Source organism: Pimephales promelas, chromosome 4 (assembly GCF_988280905.1).
Source record: "Pimephales promelas chromosome 4, fPimPro1.hap1.1, whole genome shotgun sequence".
Lineage (NCBI taxonomy): Eukaryota > Metazoa > Chordata > Actinopteri > Cypriniformes > Leuciscidae > Pimephales > Pimephales promelas.
This window is the reverse complement of record NC_142772.1, coordinates 22,425,010-22,448,320: the sequence shown is the minus strand read 5'-3', so window position 1 is coordinate 22,448,320 and position 23,311 is coordinate 22,425,010. Positions and strand designations below refer to the sequence as shown.

The following is a 23,311-nucleotide window of genomic DNA, read 5'->3' as shown; positions in this document are numbered from 1 at the left end:
AAAATCTCCACGCATGTCACCGAGCATGTGGAGAAACTCAATTCACTTCTGTAAATGCCAAACAAAGACCCCAGACCCAAAGCAGTAAAAAACACAGTGGGAGTACGTCAATGGTTTTCGACGAGTGGGTTGGTAGTTCATGCGCAGACAGGGCTAAATTCAGATTGAATTTTGATAAATGTGGACCGCTTGACTCATAACAATCCGTCACTGTCATTCCTGTAAAACTTTTAATATAAAGAATCATACATAGCCTAATGATGTTCTCAGTCAGAAACCATCTTCATTCATTTCTGTCTTTTGTTTTGTGGCTCTTATTTAAACCCCACCTAACCAAGCATTTTGCTCAGTATAATGCATAATTTGGTCAACAATAGCTCTTTGTTTGTTCTTATTTCTTTTCTTTTCTTCATGTTACGATTTAATTTGATATCAGGTTATGTTAAGTTTATTTGACCTGTGTTGATTATTTCAATGAAATTGTCTAATTTTGATATTATTATTACTTTTATTCATATACACATTTTACAACAAGGTTTAAATTATGTTTTTAAACAATCTATTAAGCTGAAATACTTTATATCACTTATAATATTAGTGCTAATTCGCATTATTTGATAATCAGAAGCTTTTTGTTGTCGATTGTAAAAATGTTGTGTTTTACATTTCTTAGCATTTCTTATTATTTTGTTCAATTCTTTCTTTAGTGCTAAGTTTTTTTGTTTGTAAGGTGAAACATACTTATGATTATGTCCTTTTGCAGTCATGAGTTATTGAGTTTATGTTACATTACATGATTCAGGACATGTTATTTAAAGAGCAGACATTGACCTTTTTTCAATATGTTAATTTTTGTGCATCTTCAGCAGTGAGCTATTGCACATAGTATTTTAGTATCTGTTTATTCTGGAGCTAAAAATGGAAGTATGGCAGGATATTCTGAAGCAATAGTCAAATCCAGCAACAATCCTGTGGTCTCTTTATTTGTCATGGTCTGCCACAATTGTGCCATGGAGTTTGTTTTTCACTTGTTTTTGACCTTTTTGGAATATAATGTGTAATTTTACTGGTCTACATATGGCTTATTCTCTCCCCTTTTCCCCTTTGTGTGATATATTTTTTAATTTTTTTAAAAAATATAAGTCTCTTTAAATTGTATTTAATTTCATTTTAATATTTCACTGTGGTATAGGTAATCTTGTTCTGGAATTTTCTTTCTCCGAAATATATTTTCCATTTTGCATCACAAATATAATTCCTATTTGTAATCAACAGTGTAAAAAAAACCCGAACATAATACGCTCTGTAACTCTTGCATACATTCATGTGGTTCTATAGAACAAGTTTAAGCATCAAAAGGGAAGCTTTATCCTTTTTTCTGTGTTCTATTGAACTTGAACTGTGACCTTCAATGTCGGTCTTTAAAACCGTTTCATGGTGTGGAGTCACGCTGTGCCCTCTAACGCATGAACACTGTGTTCTCCCCGCAGGGCTTGATCGCCCGCTCCTTTTTCAATGTGATTTATTCAACACGGATACATGTGGCATTGATCCACACCGCAAGCTATTCTGTAGAACTTCTCCAAGTTTTCGGGCTTGATGAATGATCTCTAGATGATTTCGGTCCAATTGTCCACATAGCAGATAGTCTTACATAAATGGCTAAAATAAACAGCAATGATCTGACACATCCAAGGTTTAATTTTGATTGATTTGTGGTGGTCACATGAGACCCTTCGGAGGGTTGACACCGTTCCAAAATGTCTGATGGTGTAATCAGTCACAATTGGGCTTTAACAAGTTGCCCCTGCCTTCACTCTTTCACTTTTGAAATGAAAATAATATTATGTACTTCTCACTACGTAAACGTGTCATGATGTGTTTAATAAGGTTTATGAAAAAAGTCTAGTCTAATGGTTGGTTTAAAGATAAATGATCAGAACTGGCATAAATGCAATTAACAATAATTGTTAAAAAGTTACTGTGTATGTAAATCTCTAAGAATGTTAAAGGAATAGTTCACTTATTTATTTTTATTTTTTTAATTATGTCATAATTTACTCGCCCTCAAGTTGTTTCAAACCTGTATGAATTTCTTTCTTCTTCTGAACACAAAAGAAGATATTTTAAAGAATGTCAGTAACCAGTTGATGGACCCCATTGACTTCCATAGTAATAAATAAATAAATAAATACAAATTCCATTGTAAGTCAATGGGGTCCATCAACTGTTTGGTTGCTGACATACTTTATACATGTTTTATTTATGTTCAGTTGAATAAATAAATTCATTCAGGTTTGAACCAACTTGAGGGCGAGTAAATTATGACATAATTAAAAAAATAAATAAATAAATAAGTGAACTCTTCATTTAACATTCCCTAGAGATTTACATACACAATAACTTTTTAACAATTATTAATTGCTAATTGCATTTATGCCAGTTATCTTTAGACCAACCATTAGACTAGACTTTTTTCTTAAACCTTATTAAACACATTTTGTGGGTGAGTAAATTATGACAAAAGTTAATATTTTAAGTGAACTATTCCTCACTATTAGGATGACGCTGGTCATGTGATGCTGGCCAATAGTGAGCCTATACGTTCTGATGGCCGGCCGGCTGGTTTCAATTACAATAGAAGCCTATGGAGGGGTGAGACAGCTCTCAGATTTAACCAGAAATATCTAAATTTAGTGTTCTGAAGATGAACGAAAGTCTTACGGGGTTGGAACAACATGAGGGTGAGTAATTCAATTTTTGGGTGAACTAATCCTTTAAGTTGTGGCAATGAGAATATCTTAATAGCAGAAATGCTTTTTTTTTCTGACTAAACTACTTTAGTAACTATGACTTATTGAGACGTTCATTTATTAATACTACATCCGGGATGCACTGACCTGTGATCGGGTCAATAAGGACCCTCCTTCAGGCTGTTTATCTCCTTAGTGTTTATCCTAATAACCAGGGGACATCAAATCTATAGAGCCCTGTCTCTCTTCCTTGAGCTTTCCCTTTTAAGTTGCTATTGCCTGGTGAAAGAGATTGCCTGACACAATGCAGGTTGGTCAGAGATCATTTTTAGTTGCGACGCCTACTCATCCATACCCAGGCGATTCCACTGAATCCATCATGCATAAATGTAGGGCATTTGTACATAAAGTTGATTCACAAGAGTGAAAGCAGTTTGAATGCTGGACGTCTGCTATCGTCGCTGGGCCCTGAGGCGAGATGTCCTGCTGACCTTCACTCCCCCGGCCGTCTTCCCCCATGCCCCCCTCCAGTCCTCTCACTCCAGACTCTCGCTTGCTTTCTCTCTCCCATTGCTTGCAATTATTTACCCCATTGTGGTTCGTCATGGTGAAGGAATTTCTGAAGTGGGGGAATTGAGCAAACTGGGATTGCGTTTCCCACCTCCCACCTGTTGATCAGAATCTATACTATGTGCAGAGGATTTTTAGACTACTGTCTTACTTCCTCTTTAGAGTATAAATAGATAAAAAAACAAAAAAAACTTTTATTTAAAAATATTGATTGATAGATTTATTTAATTGACAGTTTAATTGATTTCAGTTTATTTAGTTTTTAATTTAGTAGCATCGTTAGCCATCAAATTCTTAAACGAATTTATCTGCTGTCTATATCATGCTATCTAATGGCATTTTCATGTTCGCTGTATGCAAGTTACAGTTTTCAAGTTTTATAATGTACCATGTATCTAACTAATATATATATATATATATATATATATATATATATATATATATATATAGACCTGTAGTTACATTTTGCCAGTCATCTTAGTTTTGTGTGTTTTAATTTTGTTTATTTTATTGGTTCCACTTTATTTTATTTTTACAGTACGTGTACTTACAATGTACTTGCATATGATACAGAGTAATATAAGATAACTACATGGATTAAGGTTATTAGTTCTTACCCAGTTATTGTCATTTCTATAATAAGTACATTCAAGCGTGAACAGGACTGTAAAGTAAAATACTACCGAAATATTCTGATGTAGTTTTTGTTTCAGCTTTTATTAACAGTAACAGAAGGAAAGCATATAGATCTTGCAGCAGTATTACCATGCAAAATGGCAAAAGTAGTAATTGTTTTCAAAAAGGTTTCCCATGCACCTCCTCATTTGCTATTGATCACAAAAACACATAGCCCCGCCCCAAACCTACATGATTGGTTGAGCTGGTTGCTGTGCTGGATTGGTTGGGATGCTCAACCAAAGTTGTGTTTGCACTTTTTTGAGAGGGATGTTGACATAGAAATGCCTTACATAAAGTTGACATTGAATTTAAAATAGGAGAACAGGTGAAAAATGTGAAAGGACACTATACAAAAATGTGGGAACCCAAACTTTACTGCCCACTCTGTGAGTCTGCAGCCACTGATTCAGAGTCAGTGAGGGAGCTACTCTTGATCAGGGATTTGCTCTGTCCTCAATCCAGCCATCTGTCCTGTGGCTGCCAAACTCAGCAGATTGAAGAGGCCGGGACAGAAATTTCCCACATCTCTCGCTCGTTAAATGAGGAATGGGAGGGAAAACCGAGGGAGAAAGAGAACTATCTGTCTGAATGGGGGCTTGATTCGGTCTACTGGAAGGCTGAAGTACCCACGTTTTAAAAAAGAGTGGGAAAAAAGGAAAAAGTAGAGAAAACAATGTTGCAAAAAAAAAAAATAGTACAACACTGAGCCTCCTAAAATCTTCAGTGTGTGTGTGCGCACGTCTGTCTGTGAATCGTGAGTGCCCTGCCTTTCTCAAGCGCACACACCCCCGATTCAGTGTGTGAGGCTGAAAAGAATGGCAATTAGCATTTCAGCCAAGGTCCGACTGGCTACATGCGATGAAGCAATAAGCTTTATAATTTGCTTTTCTTCTCTTCACTGCCATTGAGAGGCTTTTCCTTGTTTAATCCCTTGAAAGTGCATTTCTCTTCACTCTCATCCATTGTTTGCTGTAGTAGCCCATCGGTCATGGAGTTCTGCGGCCTCGGGAACGTTCACCATGTGAAATTCAATGGGATCTTTTCTCTGCTCCTCTACCCATATATTGAGAGTGGGGAAAAAAAGTCATTGTGTTTTTTGGAATAAGGACGCAGGATGCAGTTGGCTTAAGTTGAAAGGGTCAGACGACGGCCTGAGGACAATACCTTTGAGAGATTTTCATTTTTTCTCTTTGCTCTCTGGCCAGCATGGATTGATTGGCATGTAGTCCATCGACTAGAAGCTAATGTTGGGCTTAAAAGTAACATATGACAATAGAAAAAACAGAGCTTTTGTTATTTCTTGTTATTCAAAGTGGATATTTTCTTAATCTCTGCTTTCATTCTGGCATCTCCTCGTTCTCAGCGCCCACTCACATGCACACTTTCGTGCACTAATTCTAGGTTCCCTGTATCTTTCAAAATAAACAGAAACATTTTGGGCAACGTTCACCAAATGAGTGTCCTCGCCAATGAAAAGCTGTGGTCTTAAGATACTCTCTTCAGATGTAATGATGTATGTTTTACCAGACTCAGTTATTAAATGTTTTTAGTTTCCCAACCTCGAGATGTTCAGGATATCGTCTCGTCTAAAAATACTTGAGGGGCTACAACACAAGTGGCAATTATTGGCTTTTGAGCTCTCCATATATGGGAGCCCTGAAAGTTCCCAGTACTTTCTGAATGAGGTCGGTTTGACGGTTTCTGAGGTAACAGAGCATGCTGTCTAATTTCTGCTGCTTTATGTGTGTTTTGTGCTGTTATATCAGTGTAATATCGCTAAAGTCATGTGGTTAACTTCAATTTATTATTCACATGTGAGCCTATGCACCAAAGTGGATGGGCTACGTTAAGTGTCTGGTTGTTATTGTCCTTTTCAAGATGATCAAGCACGTAAGTCTGTCCGTGTCAGATGGGTGAGGCTCTGTTTACTTCATCAGTTTTATAGTATAATGAAGCAGTGACTGAGCTTTTGCTGTTACTGCTAAGAAAGTCAGTCTGCCAAGTTGCTGAGTCATAATTGATCAGCTTTGACCAGTATAACCCCAAATGACCTTGAGCCAGTCTTAAGATAGACATGGCTTAAACTGACACTGTACATTGCAATAACATATACGCTGATATTCATAATGGCTATATTCTAAAACATACCTACTGCCTAGGCAGCATCCTAACCGAAGTGGGTCTCATAGGTGAACAATTTGGAACAATTGGGCAGAAACTCTGATATCATACAAAGCATTCATTGGAGTTGCTAAGCTAACAATGTAATTTTTCAAAATGCTCGATGCAAAGTACCCCCAAATATGAGGATCTCTTTGCGAGGGAAATATAAAAGCTAGTTATATGATTGTATATTTTGTTTAACTTTTTTGTGAATATTTTTGTTTAAAGGGTTAGTTCACCCAAAAATGGGTTAGGGTTAGGGTTAGGTAACCCTAACCCTAACCCTAACCCATTCTGTCAGTATTTACTCACCCTCATGTTGTTCCAAACCTCTATGTGTTTATTTGTTTACAGAATTTTCATTTTTGGGTGAACTAACCCTTTAAAATATTACTTTTCCTAAATGAAATATTTGGCTTTTATATTGAGAAGAGAGTTGTTGTAATTATGACAAAGCTTCTTGTTTTCAAATTTGTAACAGAAGGTGGGAGTGTCAATATATTACATTTAGCCAATCAAAATTTGTGTAATAATATAATATAATATAATATAATATAATATAATATAAAATAATATAATATAATATAATATAATATAATATAATATAATATCCAAAGTTTGATTATTTTAATACAACTTAATTCCAAACGCTTTAAAGGGTTAGTTCACCCAAAAATGAAAATTAAGTGATTAATTACTCACCCCCATGCTGTACCAACCCCGTAAGACCTTCGTTCATCTTCTGGACATAAATGAAGATATTTTTGATTAAATTTGAGAGGTGGAGCCCACCTCTACATGGCCTCTCAGCCCACTGCTACATGGGCTGCCTAAGGGACTGAAACTTGACGGCCCAGAAAGTCATTGAATAAAATGTTTAAATATTCCATGTGACTACAGTGGCTCAACTATAAGTTTATTCAAGCGACGCAAATACTTTTTTTTTTTTCTTTTACAGCATGGGGGTGACTAATTAATGACTTAATTTTCATTTTTGGGTGAACTATCCCTTTAAGTCATCCTATATTGTCAACTCTGTGTGAGATACATGTGATGCTTGCTTATAATAACAAAAAAAGAAGGTATTATATTGAAACTTTCGTGTTGAAATGCCTTTAAATGCTGCCTGCGGAGTATATTATGCTAGACATTTAACATACATTTTTGGAATGTTCCCAGTGTTTATGATATTTTCAAAATGATTAAAAAGTTGTGTGTTTATATGTGGCTTTCTCGTTTTGACTTTCTTAATGTATACTGTAGTGCGCTAGCCACTAGGCTGGTAAAGCATCGAATGAAAGCCTCTATATATGAGATATCTAATGGGTTTCTTCTACTACCATGTCATGTGCTGTGATAAATGTGACTGCACATTACCAAAGCTCACCACAGTCTCATCAGACAGGTTGTTACAGAAGAAAACAGACCATTAGATTAAGTCAAGCCTGCAATTTGGATTCAGTGCATGCTGTTATTATTTTGAGCTGCAAGCAAAAGTGGCTAAAGTATAGGAAAGTTTTTAGTATTTCTCCTTGAAAACAGTAATTTGGAATGTTACGAGAAAGTTTGAAAACATTGCATGTAGTACACCATATTGACTTGGTTGCACTAGTCACTCTGATACATGGAGTCAAGGTGTGTGACCTTACTGAAGGTTCAATGTATTGCATAACACACACACGCACACACATCACTCCCCTTGTTGCTTAGTACTGGCTGTGAAGTCTTGCTGATTGAATAATTGATGTTAAGATTATGGATCCTGCTGCCGGGCAGGGGTAACACTAGAGGCGGCTGCTGGGCCAGCAGCGTAGACCCGTAACCGTACACTTTATCACATCCTCAGCCAGGTGATCCAGTGTAATTGCTGAAGTCTCGGTTACGTTAAGAGGCATGGCTGCCATGTGAACCCACTGCATGAGGTGATGGGGTCAAACTGTCCTTGGGGTTCATTTATCTAAATATTAAATGGATAATTCTCCTAAAAAAATAAAACCCGAGCCAAACATGAATTACTTTGTTTCTTCAGTGGAACACAAAATAATATATTTCAGCTGTGTGTGTGTGTGCTTCACAGAAGAAAGAATATCGTACAGTTTTGGAACGACATGAGGGTGAGTAAATAATGACAGAATTTTCATTTTAGGGGGAATTATCCCTTTAAAGATACCAAGTATAATAAATAAATGAATCCCCCAGAGTTATGGGGAAATATCCTACTTGCTAATCTGCTAATCTGACTGAATTAAGTAGCTTATTCAGCATCAATAATGAATTACAGATGCCATTGTAATCAAGTTTCCTGGCATGGGCAGGCATGCATTTTTATTGTAATGAGTAATTCCAAAATGCTATCAGTGAAAACCACTGAGAAGATATAAACCACCTCAAGCACTTTGTTTTTGAAAGTAGAAGATGTGAAGTATGCTTATGGATTTGGTTGACTGAACAGAGATAACCATGTCGAATGAAAGAGAGACCACCTGAGGCACTGTATTGACTTAACAGCACACTTCCAGAGAGCAAAAAAAAGGCATCTGTATCTCCCACTGCAGGGGAGCAGCTTTCTGATGAATATTCACACAAAATTCTTGCCCTCTTCCATATTTTTTGCTTTTTTTTGGCATTTGGACCATCTCTGATATGCACTGAATGGCAAAGGGCTTCTGCTGTGGCCTCTTGTATGTAGGCCTGAGGGAAAAGAGACTAGCTTGACTGTGAAAGCCATCTTCATTTTGTTTTTGAAAATGAGACATCTCTACAATAGACTGTCCTGGGGTCAGCCTAAGAGCCAAACCACCAGTGTCTTGGCGGCTCGGTGGCCTCCTGGTCATTGATAAATCGTTTGATGTTCTCCAGGCCAACATGTCCTGTGGTGATCTGGCAAAGGGTGTGTAGCATCTCTCTGTGTCTGTCTTTATCAATGTCAGGAGATGTGGCCAAAGAGGCCGTGGTAACCTCTGGGTTGACTGATGGCCTGGACATCTCTTTTAATTGCTTGAACCTCCAGAAGAATTGCTCAAAGATGCTTTATCAGTAAGTCAAGCCGTGTTAGACTAGTCAAGTACCTTTATTTATCAGTTCCCAAAAATGCAGCATGATATCATGGACTTTAAATTTAATTATTTGTTACCTTTTATGTTGCTCATCCATCCATCTGAAAAAAGGGTAAATTATGTCATATTTCATAACATAATGTATTTTATTTTATTGTTTTAATTACTTAACCCTAAAATGTGTACTGTACCTCGGGTCTTTTGTGACCCGACACGTCATTCACAACCCTCCTGCTCATTCATTTTTTTTTTTATAGTTAGACAACCTTAGTATTCCTCATTCAATTCATTATAAACAATATAGCAAGAAAAAAATAATGTCTATTTTTCCATTTATTTTTTTGTATAAAATGTTTCCCCCAAAAAATAAAAATAGGGTCGCTAACGACCCAATGTGTGTAACAGTTTAAGTATATTTTTTCTGCACAAAAATAATTTTATCTTTGATGACTGAATAAGTCCAAATCATCTTTATTCCACAAGGTGGCAATGTCTGAAACACAATGATGAAGTGATTGTTCACTCAAAGTTAACGCAGGTAGAAAACAAAAGAATAGGAAGTATCATCAGCAAAACTTAAAAGGGCTCAGCAATTATAACTGAACGCAGTCATTCGCTGTCACTTGATGGTGGATCTGGTGAAGAAGCTGTCAGCTATTGTTGATGTTGAAAATGATCATTTTGAAAAAATGTTTGAGATCACGAATGTGAGCCAGATTCTGAATCAACACTGCTTGGATCAGGACAGTGTTGATGCCAGTATAAAACATCTGTTCAAACTGATCCCTTCCAAGCTTCAAAAGGTAACAAAATATGCTTTATTTCACTCTGCTGTAATTATTACTCTAATATCAGGAAAGTTTTATAATATCGCGACAGGTAGTGGTCTGTCTGTGCTTTTGATACTTTATTTTGTGTTTTGTCCAAACTTGTCAAGAAGGTTACTTTCCTTGAATGTGAGTGCATTAGCAGGTAGTTGCTGAATCGCAGGCATTTCATAAATGAAATGTGGACATTTACATTTATATTTAGTCATTTAGCAGACGCTTTTATCCAAAGCAACTTACTTTTGAGGACTAAATCAAACAACTCATCATGAAGAGGCAATATCAACACAATAAGTGCTCAAAATACAAAGTTCAAACATTGCTCAGAGTAGTATAAACCATGAAGTAAGGATTTAAAGAATATCTTTTTATTTATTTTATTTTTTTATGTTAAGTGCTCACGGAAGAGATGTGTTCCCTTTCGTCATGGGAACTCCAACGTGTCATCGGGGAGTTCCCTGAATTGGGACGGCATGTCTCCATTCCCTGTACTCAGGGAACGAGGGTTACATACTTAACCGAGACGTTTTCAGTTGTCTTTTGAATGCTGTCAGGGATTCTGCATTTCGGATTAGGGTGGGCAGATCATCCAGCATGGTACCGTGAATGAGAATGTTCTGAGAGTGACTCTGTGATGGTTCCACGAGCCGTCGCTCATTGATCGATCATAGGCTTCTGGTAGGGATGTAGACACGTAGGAGCGAGTAAAAATAGGTGGGAGCTGAGCCAGTGGTCGATCTGTAAGCAAGAGTCAACACCTTGAACTTGATGCGAGCAGCGAGTGGCAGCCAGCGCAGGGAAATGAACAGAGGAGTGACATGGGCCTTTTTGGGCTCGTTGAAGACAAGACGAGCAGCAGAATTCTGGACCATTTGTAGAGGTTTAGTTGCACATGATGGAAGTCCAGCCAGAAGAGCATTGCATTAATCAAGCCTAGAAATAACCAGGGCCTGGACAAGAAGCTGTGTCACCTGCTCAGTTAGGAAAGGCCTGATCTTCCTGATGTTGCGCATTGCAAACCTGCATGATCGAGCTGTCTTTGTGGACATGAATGATTTTAAAGAAAATATTTTAAAGAGACCCTTTTGAAAGACATTGGTTTACTTATGCCCTTTTTTTTGAGCACTCAAGCTTATCTGAGACTTGAGTGTTTGTAGAGAATATTTAAGAGGGTGTTGTGTCCATCTTGATTTATTGCAATATTGTGGTATTCAGTTTTATTTCGATTTTTAGGAAATAAGCATGTGATTGCTTTCCTCACAAATCAAATGTTTCTTGTTCGTCACTGGCATGTCGTTTAGGTGTTGATGACTAGTCCATCTTTGACCCTATACATTTAGTATGAGTAAAATACTTAAGTTCTGGTCAAATCAGATACCCTATGAATTTAACTCAAGTCACTTGTAAAAGAGTTGTGAAATGGATTCATTTTCACTGTAAGGTATTTACTCAGATTCGGTTTTCAGGTACTCTTTACCCCTTTGCATCACTGGATAGAAGCAGAGCATATGGTGATTGAACATTGTAAGAAAATTGGAGTTGAAATTTGTTTACAAATTTGCTCACAATGAGAGTATGGTTTTAACAGAATTTGAAGTATAATTTACAAAGCTCATAATATGGATTTTGCTTTTATTTGTGCTATCCTAAACATGATTATTAGCAGAAATTTGGTATTAGGTAGCATATCATATTACAACAAAAAGAGAGAGGTGCTGGTGCAGTTGTGTGCATGTTGTGTATTGAGTCTGAACAAGTCAGGAAGTTCCCAGCTCTGGGGGAGAACCAAGGCTGAATACAAGGCTTTCCCCTCTACTGTCCCGGCTTTGTACCCTCACCCCAGGCCTCAGCTCGCCAGCAGCCGCTAATCCAGTTTTGATAGCATTCACGGCCCCCCTTCCGTGCTGTCCTGCCTGCCTGCCTGCCTGCCTCTTGTCATCAAAACACAACACACGCACACACACACAAACACACAGGTTTGATTTAGACGTGCACACACTCGCATACCTCAATGGAGCAATGAAATTGTACCAAAATCATGTGGTTGCATTTCTTCAACGTTTTACTGTATTCTCACTAACTCAAAAGAAAGAACCCCTCAGTAATCTGAAATAGCACATTGATTGATGAATCCCGTCTGCTCCCAGCAACCTTGCGGCTCAAAAATAACCACATGATGTAGCAGAAGTGGAACATATGAAGAGCTGAATTTAACCAATGTCCAACTTTCCCTGGTAATTGACTCTTCTAAGAAAAAAAAAGGAAAAACAAGATTACTTCATTCAAAGCTTGTGTACTTGCCATGTAATTTAGCAAATATAAAAAGTGTGTGTGTGCTTCAAAGCAGCAGAGGATTAAATAGATGACCAGACGTTGTTTTGAATTTGAACTTCATGTTTTCTGTGTTGTTAGCCATGACAACAGTCTTAAAGAAACAAAAAAGAGACTGATATTGTCTGAGGCCTGCAGTAAAACGTTTATAGTCTCTTTCTCTTCAAAAGAACACAATAAATGCCTGTCTGAATAGTCTCCTATTGCAGGTGACAATATCTGGGATCTGACCTTCAAGGTCAGGAACCTTAAAGGGAAAGGGTCAGTCATACAGTCATATTATCTTGACTTCCAAAGTCTTAAAGGGATATTTCAACCAAAAATTATGAACTTACACCATTCAAAATCTACGCTGTTATGTTTGAAACACATTTTTTTTTTTTTTTGGATGAATTTTCATGCAGATCTTGAACTGTATGTTTTTTCTCTCTTTAGGAATGCCAACTGTTCTTGGTCTAGCTGGCCTGGTTCTGATGCTGCTCGCCACAAGTGCCAGGTCTGAGTCGGCAGAGCTGAGGTTCCAGGGCCAGACTCAGTTTGTTGTGAACGAGAGCAGCAGGGCTATAGTGCGTCTTGTGGTGGAACGAGTTGGAGATCCAGTTAATGTCACAGCTCTGGTTCTGGTAAGTTTAGAAGAGCAATCTGCATCGTCGTTCCTATCAGTTTGTGTGTCCGACAGTTGTTTTGGGTTTTTAATGTATGTAGCAAACCTGGTTTTATAAAAACGAATGTACAATTTGATCAAATTAAACTGTATGCTGATCAAAATGTTCCAATTTTGGTGCTATTTCAGGCTTTAAAAGGATTTTGGTAACACTTTATATTACAGTGTCTTTGTGATAACATGTACTTATTCTAATAATATCAGTAAATTATGCATAATTGCATGCAACTAACCATAAACCAAAACCTATGTTGTTTATTAATATACTACTTAAATGCATAGGCCTAAACTGTAACAAGGACACATTAAAACAAAGTGTAACTATTTTTTTTTATTTATGTGATTACTGTCACAGTTTAGTTCAGTCAAACAAAACTCAAATCAGTTTAAAATATTTACTAATAAAGCAAACTCAAGTAATCCACAAGTTGAACGGTTATGAAACATTGTGTTAGACATGACACATAAACAATACCTGACCACAAACTGAATGAAATGAGTAACTTAAAAACACGGGGTGAATCAATTATGAGCAGGCGACAACTAATGAATCAAATCCATGGTAACGAATGAAGCGCAGGGAACTGGAACATAGGAAAATTGGTAATTGAAATAAATAAACTAAAGGGGCTGTTTACATGAGATCGTTTTCAACAAAAAATGCAAAACATTTTATGTGCTTTGGCGATTCATTTACACAACAACAGCGTTTTGGATGCCTGAAAATGCAAATGTATTCTCAGTTTTTTTTTTTTTTTTTTTTTTTTTTTTTGTGACTTTTGAAACAATTGCAATGCAAAAAAAACAAACAAAAAAACAACAATACAAATAATACAGAAACAGAATACAGAACAGAAAATGTTCTACCTTTTATCAGAAAAAATAAAATAATATATATGTATATATATATATAATTTTTTAATTGCATTTTATGTTTTAATAGTATTTTAATATTTATTAATTTGTTTATATAAACATTGGCTGAAATTCCAAAGAAAACAAACATTAAAAAAAAAAAACATAAAGATATTTCTTATTTAATCTATCAAGTAACTAAATATATCACATAATGCATTCTTCCAATTGTATCATTAAGTCATAAGGACACATACGAGCATGATGAGTAAGAAATAAATTAGTTATAGGAAGCAAATGTGACATTTGATTAAGGCTCCACTGAACCTTTGAGCTAACCGTGCTTCTGCATTGCCTGATGTGGTAATGCCTTAACAGCTGGTTGGGTCTCAACACCCAAGCATCTGTCTGGTAAATCATATCATAGCACATCTTGCCATAATTAGCACAGAAACACAAATATTCCTACTGTCAGGGCAAGCAGTGCCTGTTTAGCACGCATAGTGGGCAAGTGTTGCTGGTTCATTGAATGACATCCATAAATTCACTGTAGAAGGAGGATCTAAGAGCCCGTTTTGTAGAGGCTTACAGTGGGTGGCATCAAAGCATGTGCTGGAGGTGGCAGTTGTCAACCAGATGGTGCCGGTTGAGTTTAAAAGAGGTCAGGGATTTCCCGTCACTAACTTTGAGGTGTTTTCTTTTGAGAACCGTTTTCTCCAAATCCAAATCTTGATATCTGTTCAGCATAATAAAACAAAAACAAAGAACATGCTTTAAAAGAATTGTTCCCAAAACTAAAACAATAGATGACTGTTCTTCATGTTTTCCATGCATTATTTTGTGCTTGTCCAGCTTCAGGGAGAGGACACTGGTGACTTTGAGGCCACAACTGCTGCTGCTTTTCTACTGTCCTCTGAAAGCAGTAAAACTATCTTCATCGCTGTGAGGGATGATGACATACCTGAAGCTGATGAGACCTTTGTGTTCAACCTCCGCCTGCAGGTAATGCTTGAACCAGAAACACTGACTCTCTGCAGGAAAAGCCCAGTGGTTAAAAATCTGTGCATGTAATTAAAAGGGTGTGCGTTCAAATCCTGTTAAAGCTGGCCAATAGTGCCTATAAGCAAGACCAATGGTTTCACAGACAAGGCTTTAGCCTATCTCAGACTAAAATGCATGTTTGAGCTGTTTTAACGGAAAGCAACTAGCTATGACAAATCTTAAAATATGTCCGTGCCATTGTTTTGTCTCAAGATGCACATCAGTTAAAAGGCACTTTTAATAAAGCTACTTAAATTCCCTAATTGAACTAAGGCCTAATCCTGGCTTAATTTAAGCCCTGACTGTGAAACCGGGACTTAAAAGGTTATTTCACCTCAAAATGAAAATTCTGTCAGTATTTACTCACCCTCATGTTGTTCCAACCCCGTAAGACTTTCGTTCATATTCGGAACACAAACTAAGATATTTTTTTTTTATTAAATTTGAGAGCTGGATCACTCCTCCATAGGGTTCTTAAAGGAGTAGTTCACTTTAAAAAAAAAAAAAAAAACTTTTACTGATAATTTACTCACCCCCATGTCATCCAAGATATCCATGTCATTCTTTCTTCAGTCGAAAAGTAATTAAGGTTTTTGATAAAAACATTCCAGGATTTTTCTCCACATAATGGAGTTCAATGAGAACCAACCGATTCAAGGTCCAAAAGACAGTTTCAGGGCAAACTGTACAAAGGGCTTTAAACGATTTCAGACGATCAAGTGAAATGATCGCTCATTTAAAAAAAAAAAAAAGTTTAAGTTTTATAAGCTCAAATGGTCGCCTTGCTCTGTTCTGTGATGTACGTTCGTGACTCTCCTATTGGAACTCGTTCATCAAAATGAACGAATCTTTTCCCGAGTCAACTCGTTCTTTTCGTTTGTTGAATGAACCAAATGACACGAAAAAAAGATTTGTTCATTTTGATAAACGAGTTCAAACCGGAGAGTCACAAACGTGCGTCACAGAAAGGAGCAAGGTAAAAAAGGTTTTTTAATTTATTTTTATTTCAGTTTACTTTGAGTAATTTTAGTACTTTTACCCCCCAAGTTATTTAAATCTTCAGATTTTATCACGGTTACATTTTTATTTCAGCTGTATTTCAATTCATTAAAAAAATATTGGTCATAATATTGGTTGTAATTGGTTTTAAGTGTTTTATGAAATGAATGCCAAAACAATAAAACATTTTCCAGTGCAGATGAAAACAAAAACTTAAAATATATATTCTCAAAAAGGAAGTTTAAATATTGTTAACTGAAAAAAAGGACAATTCTGATTGAACAGAAAATGCCTTGTTGCTTGTGATATCATAGGTTTGATAGGTTGATAGGTATATAGAAATGATAGGTTTCATCACCTATAGTTAATGAGTTTCAAATGTGTCTGTGTATGTGAGATAGAGACAGATGTCTATTCCTTTACCTCTGCGCTTCCTCTGCCCATTTGTAAGAGTGGGAATCCCAGAATGGTTGAAATTCTTGCTTGAGTGGAAAGCACTGAAAGCTTGTCAACTCATCAGCCACAGCTCAATGGGCCATAAGCCTTTGCATAGTATTATTTGATGGGTTCCACTAACTTTTCATAAGGGTTAAGTAATGGCACTGAGGGCAGCAACCCTACGTTAGAAGTCACCTTCAAGCGAAATAACCAACTGTGACAACCACAACTGCCAGTGTTGTAACATTAAAGAGCCGTTATGCAAAGCTAATCACTATAAGAAAAGCACAAGCCTGGAAATAAGCTTCCTATAACACGCAAAGGAGGATAATCTCATAGGAGTTTCATTTATGCACCACTAGTGGCACCAAATAAAACTGCAAAATATAAGTTGATCCAGAAGATGACACTGGGACTCTGGGTCTCATTTACTAATGATTATGTACATTTATATACACAGAAGAACTTCTCACACACACACACAAAAAAAATCGCAACACGTGTGTGCACGCATGCATTTGTTCTTTACCTCATTCTAATGTTAATGAGTAGCCATATACCAAAGGCTAGATATTTGCATAAAACACACCCACAACTACCATATACGGGCTTTCTTTCTCACACAACCGTTTTTTTTTTTTAAAGTCTTTCATCACTCTCAGCTCTCTAATGATCCCTGAGAAATATCAAATATCAAACACATTAAACACCGTTATTATGTTAAAACTTGTTAAAACATGAGTGTGAGACTTCCGATTCACTACCCATGTAATACTATGAGAATAGAATAGAATAGAAAAGTGATGTAAACTGTTAAATCATCTGTGCTAAACCAGTGTGTTTATGTTTACTATAATAAATTAAAAATTATATAATGACAAATACCAATTTGCAATGTCAAGCAGCATAACGGACTGTTTTTGTACAGCTAATACAACTGGAAGCATCTGACACCGGAAGCCTCACACATTCAACTTGTTCAACAAATGGCTGCAACCCTTACAAATAAGGGATGATATACAGACACAAATTATACAGTGTTCATCAAAAGCTTTTTATGCACGTTTCATGAACACATTTGTTTGTGTCTACGTCATTGAGTGAAGACACTATTTAGAAATTTGAGGATTCAACAACTGGCTTACTTTTAGTCATCTCGTAAACATTAAACTGAAATAGAAGTACATCCATCACCTTTATGTGTTGTCTAAGGATGTCTTTCTCATAGCAGTGCCTCTCTTTACTGTGGTGTCCCAGTCTGTTGACAGTGAGTGATTAATGACAACAGGTCATGGCTCCACTGTCTACTTGTCCACTGTTTAACAAATGAACCTTAGGCTGGCAGAATGGGGCAACTTAAGGGTAACAAAAGACCACTGGCATGAAATGAAACCCAAGCTGAAGGCACTAAAAGGAAACCAAGACAGCCCTTAAGAGACATTTACATTAAACAAATTCTAATTATTGACAGACCAAAAAAAAAAAAAAAAACATAATGGGAAAACTGAAAGTATTCACACCCTGCAGTGGAAGGAGGAAGGAGAGCGTTTGTGCGTTTTGGTACCAAGCTGGACCTCAGTCACGGGATTTGCGGGCTAGCAGGGAATTGCCTGAGCGTGTGTACTGTATTTCATGACTGTGCTGCCACTGCAACAAGAGCTCTTTTGCTGAAAGAAATCTCTATTACAGCTGGTAAAAGCTCATTTTAATGGGGTGCTCAAAAACATGGCAATGCTTTATTTTTCGTACTCTGCGTCATAGACACTCATAATATATGCATACAATATGTTTAATCTGAAATTCTAAATTTCTGCATATTCAGCTGCAGAAACCTTTTTTTAAATGGATTTCTGGATAAATTGGTTCATTAAATTAAATTAAATTAAATTAAATTAAATTAAATTAAATTAAATTAAATTAAATTAAATTAAATTAAATTAAATTAAATTAAATTAAATTAAATTAAATTAAATTAAATTAAAAATATGGATCCAAGTGGAATATGTTCCTGGAACAACATCTGTGTTGATCATAAAAAAAACATTCAAATCAACCAATCAGATTTGAGGTGTTTGCATATGTCAAGTTTAGGCTTAAAACCAGGGTTAGGTGCTTCTATCAGTGTTATTCAACTATGATCTCCCTCTGATTTTAGGGATAACTTAGTTCGAGTTTTAGGGGTATATAGGACTATATTTTCAGACAGGAATGTTGTTCCAGGATCAACAAAATATGTTGATCAAGGAACATGTCTTACTTGGCAAAATCACGGTGACCACACACACACACACACACAAACACTCACATACAGTTTTTTTTTTTTTAATCTCTAATTACAATGATTTACTTTTTCAGAGCTCATCAAATGGTGTCACAGTGGGAACTCCAAATACTGCCACCATCACCATCCTGTCTAATGATAATGCCTTTGGAATAATTTCCTTCAACTCAGTAAGTTTCTTTTTATTTTCCCAATGAACAGCAGGAAGAAGTTGTTCAGAGCATGCTGGGTAGGGGTGACTATAAGCGTGAACTGTTTTTACATTAATCTGTGGTGTATGTGGGTGGGGTGATGTGAGGGGTGTATTAGATGGATGGGAAAGTGAGAGTGAGGGAGTGATGTGGGTGAGATGCCTGAGAGGAAAGGTTGTTTCCACTACAAAAATAAATAAATGATTATAATTAGGGGTGTAATGATACCCTCATGCCACATTTGATAGATCTCACGATACTAAACTCATGATACGATATTATTGCAATACTCTAAGACACATGATAAAAGGTTAACAAAAAATGTAGTGTTGATTAAAATGCTAAATTTGATGTTACATTGTGGGTGTAAATGAATAGGCTTGGACTTGGTGCTGGTACCCTGAATGCACAGGACAATGGTGACACCAGAATAAAAATATTCATGATTCCGAAGCTGAAAATAGGATATTATTATTTGAGACGAATATGATTGAACTTTGTCACTCACTAGATATATTTAAAATAATGAAGGCTTCTTTTTACTGGTAACATGACATTTGGCATTATCAGGACCAACATATATTCATCCATTGCATTATTATACATTAAATTCAACATTATATATAGAAGTTTAATTTAGCCTTGACACTAAAACTCAATTTTTTTTTTTTTTTGGGTGAACTATCCACGATACAAATTGTCACCATCCACAATACATATTGTTGCACTTTTGTATTGTGATATATTGTGACACGATTATTGTTACACTCCTAATAATAATGTGATATTCTGAAGAGAGGAGAATATTGTGAATGTCAGCAAACCTGTGCAACTGTAAGCCACATGACAATGTGACAATATGACGAATGTATTGCATTGGGATTACATTCATAATACATAAAACCATACTATGCATAGAACATACGGTTGCACTTTATTTTACTGGATGTGCATTTGCATACTTACATTGTACTTACCTAAGAAAATGGTTAATATAAGGTAACTACATGGGTTAAGGTTAGGTTCAGGTTTAGTAGGCTACCTAGTTATTACCCAGTTATTAAATTACTATAATAAGTACATTGTATGTACATGTGGAACTGTAAAATAAAGTGCTACCGTACATACATTTTTAACACTTGGAAAGTAAGTACTTATTCAAAAGAAATACCTGCTCAGACAGAATGCCATGCCGAACATAACCTAGTTATCCTGAAGATTTAGATTCGCTAGTTCAGTTTCATTAGAATTATAGCTAAACTCTGCAGGACTTTGGCCCTCCAGGAGCAGAATTGGATGCCTGTGTCATAGGACCTCGTCTCTTAATCTTTTAATGCAGTTCCTGATATCCCTAATTTCTAATTTTGTCTGTACATGCATGAAACAGTGATATATATTTTTTTTCTTTCTGTTTAGACCTCCCTCATTACTGTGGAGGAGCCAAGAGGTATAAGCCAATATGTTCCTCTCACTCTTCTCCGAGAGAAAGGAACCTATGGGACTGTGACTGTCAACTTTGAGGTGAGCATTACCAGAAAGTTTTTGACTCTGCTAATGAAAAAAAGATTATATTGATTTTATTGCATATTCTCTGTCTATATTTCTTTATGAATTCACAGATTTTTGGAGGTCCAAACCCTGCCAATGAAGATCTCAGTCCAGACAGGGGGAACATTACTTTTCCTCCTGGTCGTGCTGTTGTAGTTTTCAGCATCATGATACAAGATGACAAGGTAGCCTACTGTTTGAAAAAAAAACACATTATTTTACATGAATAATGACAGCCTAGAATGAACGTGAAACCCGTTCATAACTCGTTTTTTTTTTTTTTTCTCCATAAGACACTTTTCTGAGAGAAAGTGTATTTTTAATGAGAAAAACATGCAGGTCGAGACTTGATTTCATCGATTCAAAATCGATTGGATTGTGAGAAGTGGGTTATATTTACAGACTATTGGGGAAGAGAGGCTAAAAAACAAGAAGGCCATGCATGTATATTTTGTCTATATTTACCATATTTCTTGTGTGTATGCCATAAAATTACTTAACAAGATAACATTCTAGTTCAAATAATCAATGAACACTGATTTTTAGTTAAATAGCATAAAGAAGTTTGTTTGTTTGTAAGAATAACACTGATGAATCATTCACACACACACACACACACAAAAAAAATCCTGGAACATGCACTAAACACAAATTTGTGGTTCTGTTATCATTAATTTTAATGGATTAATGTTATCCATTAATCTTAATCGTTAAGTTTGTTTCTTTTTATCTTGCATCTCATTTAGCTTCCAGAAGATGATGAAACCTTCACAGTGCGTTTGACAGAAGCAGCTGGCGGAGCTTTACTCAATCCTAACAGAAGCAGTGTGCAGATCAAGATCTCCCGTAATGATGCTCCCATCCGCTTCTCCAAGCCCACACTGGTTGTGCCGGAAAACATCGGTGTCATTTCTCTTACCGTTACTCGTGGTAGAACTGAGGATGGTCTTCTGATCGGTTCTGATGACAGGGCTGTGTCTGTGGCCTATGCAGTCGTTACGGGCAGTGGAGCGGCCAGTGCTACTCTGCTGGACGACTTTGTGGATCTACAGCCTGAGAGGATGGTTGTTTTCCCTCAAGGGATCCATGAAACAGAACTCCGCTTCAGCATCAGAGATGACAACATTCCAGAGATTGCAGAGTCTTTCCAGGTGGTTCTTCTGGAAGAGACCCTATTGGGTGACGTGGTGCTGACGACGCCAATTATGGCACTCGTGACTATTGAGCCCAATGATAAGCCTTATGGAGTCCTGTCAATCAGTCCTTCCCCCGTACAACCACACATTATCAATGAAGACCTGACTCCGATGTAAGTAGGATATTGTTAACAGTTTAAAGATACTTGCATTAATGTGTTCATCCTTGAGATGTTTTGACATGCACTGCCCCTGACATTTATGTTTTTTATAAAGATATTAATGACACATGTGAAATTACACTCTATTTAGCACAAACAGGGCTACCATAATATGTGAGCAACATGTATGTTCAGTTGAGCTTCTGTTTATGCCATCTATGGAGGGACAGAGATCTTTTAATTTTCATCAAAAATATCTTCATTTGTGTTCCAAAGATGAACGAAAGCCTTACAGGTTTGGAACGACATGATGGGGGAGTAATTCATGACGGAATTTTCATTTTTGTGTAAAGTCACCCTTAATTCTTTTTATGGAAACCATGATACTATTTTTCAAGATCATTTGATGAAAAAAAAAACAGCATTTGAAAGAGAAAGATTTTGTAACATTATGAATGTCACTTTTGATACATTTAAATAAATCATATACTGATACAATTTCTCTGTCTCAGATACGAAGGTATGATCATTGTACGGAATGGAGGAACTCATGGAGCTGTTTCAGTTCGATGGAATATTACGAGAAACTCCATTGATAGGACTCCGGTCTCTGCCGACCTTAACCCTTCATCAGGTATCCTGAGGTTTGCTGAGGGCCAGATGAATGCTGTACTGCCTTTAAACATCACTCAAGACAACCTTCCTGAAGAAGCAGAGGCCTTCCTCCTCAGATTGATCCCAGAATCTGTACAAGGAGGGGCTGAAGTGGATGAGCCTATGGAAGTGAGTGCTTGGCATGTGTTTGGTTTTTAACTAATACGTTTGAATGTGTTTGGATTGCAGATCAGAGATCGGTGGTTGCTCAATTTTGAGCTGGATTTAGTTATGAAAGATTTGCGAGTTGACGTTGATGACAACTTGAAGCACTTTAATTTTTAGAAGGGAAATATTATTATTCATAGTGTGCCCGGGTACTGTTTGTCCTACATGTTGAAATGTCACGCGCTTTGATATTCTAGATGTTTATGCTTAATTTCAGACAGCCATGGTAGCAGATCCCTCTTGGACCTCACTGGGAGGTTTGTGGTGAGACATCCATGGAGGTTGTTGTCTTACTCTGGCTCAGAACCCTTGTCAAAGAGGAAGTTCCCAGATCAGAGCTGGTTCTTAGTTACCATCTGGGCAGCACTAAGTCCGTTTAAGCGGATGTGGCGTAAAATGAGAGACATCTGTTTCTCTGGCACAGCAGCATCACAGACTACTTGTTACACTGTGTCACTTGGGTGTTCCCTTTATGTGGTCCCAGCAAAAAATAGCCCACAGCAGAGCCTGTGGGTGGCTGTTTGTTCTCTTTATAACCTTGTCTGTTGCAAGTTTGATTATGTGTGAAAGGAGTGAATAAATCCTACCCGTGTTTATGTATAAACCCATCAGTTACCCATAAGTGTGACCAGAAGTTTGATAGCTGAATTTGGCTTTGGAGGATGTGAAAACTAAGTGTGAGAAGCCTATTTATGTCAACTTTCCTTAAATTCACTGATAAAATCCCCAAATTGCAGTACTACAACAAATATTTAGAGAGGTATTGTGCCTTGGTCTGATGAGTCTTGGGTAAATGA

At 36.8% G+C, this 23,311-nt stretch overlaps 1 protein-coding gene across 1 annotated transcript in view; it reads left to right on the top strand.

The window, feature by feature from the left end:
- The window catches only part of adgrv1 (adhesion G protein-coupled receptor V1), a 147,363-nt gene that overhangs the window by 4,576 nt on the left and 119,476 nt on the right, over nt 1–23,311 (top strand). The window contains exons 2-8 of the mRNA XM_039662332.2: nt 12,814–13,001; nt 14,750–14,899; nt 18,731–18,826; nt 20,264–20,368; nt 20,467–20,580; nt 21,142–21,704; nt 22,205–22,475. Coding sequence (XP_039518266.2) covers nt 12,816–13,001; nt 14,750–14,899; nt 18,731–18,826; nt 20,264–20,368; nt 20,467–20,580; nt 21,142–21,704; nt 22,205–22,475 — 1,485 coding nt within the window. The 5' untranslated portion in view covers nt 12,814–12,815. The remainder of the gene's footprint in view (nt 1–12,813; nt 13,002–14,749; nt 14,900–18,730; nt 18,827–20,263; nt 20,369–20,466; nt 20,581–21,141; nt 21,705–22,204; nt 22,476–23,311) is intronic.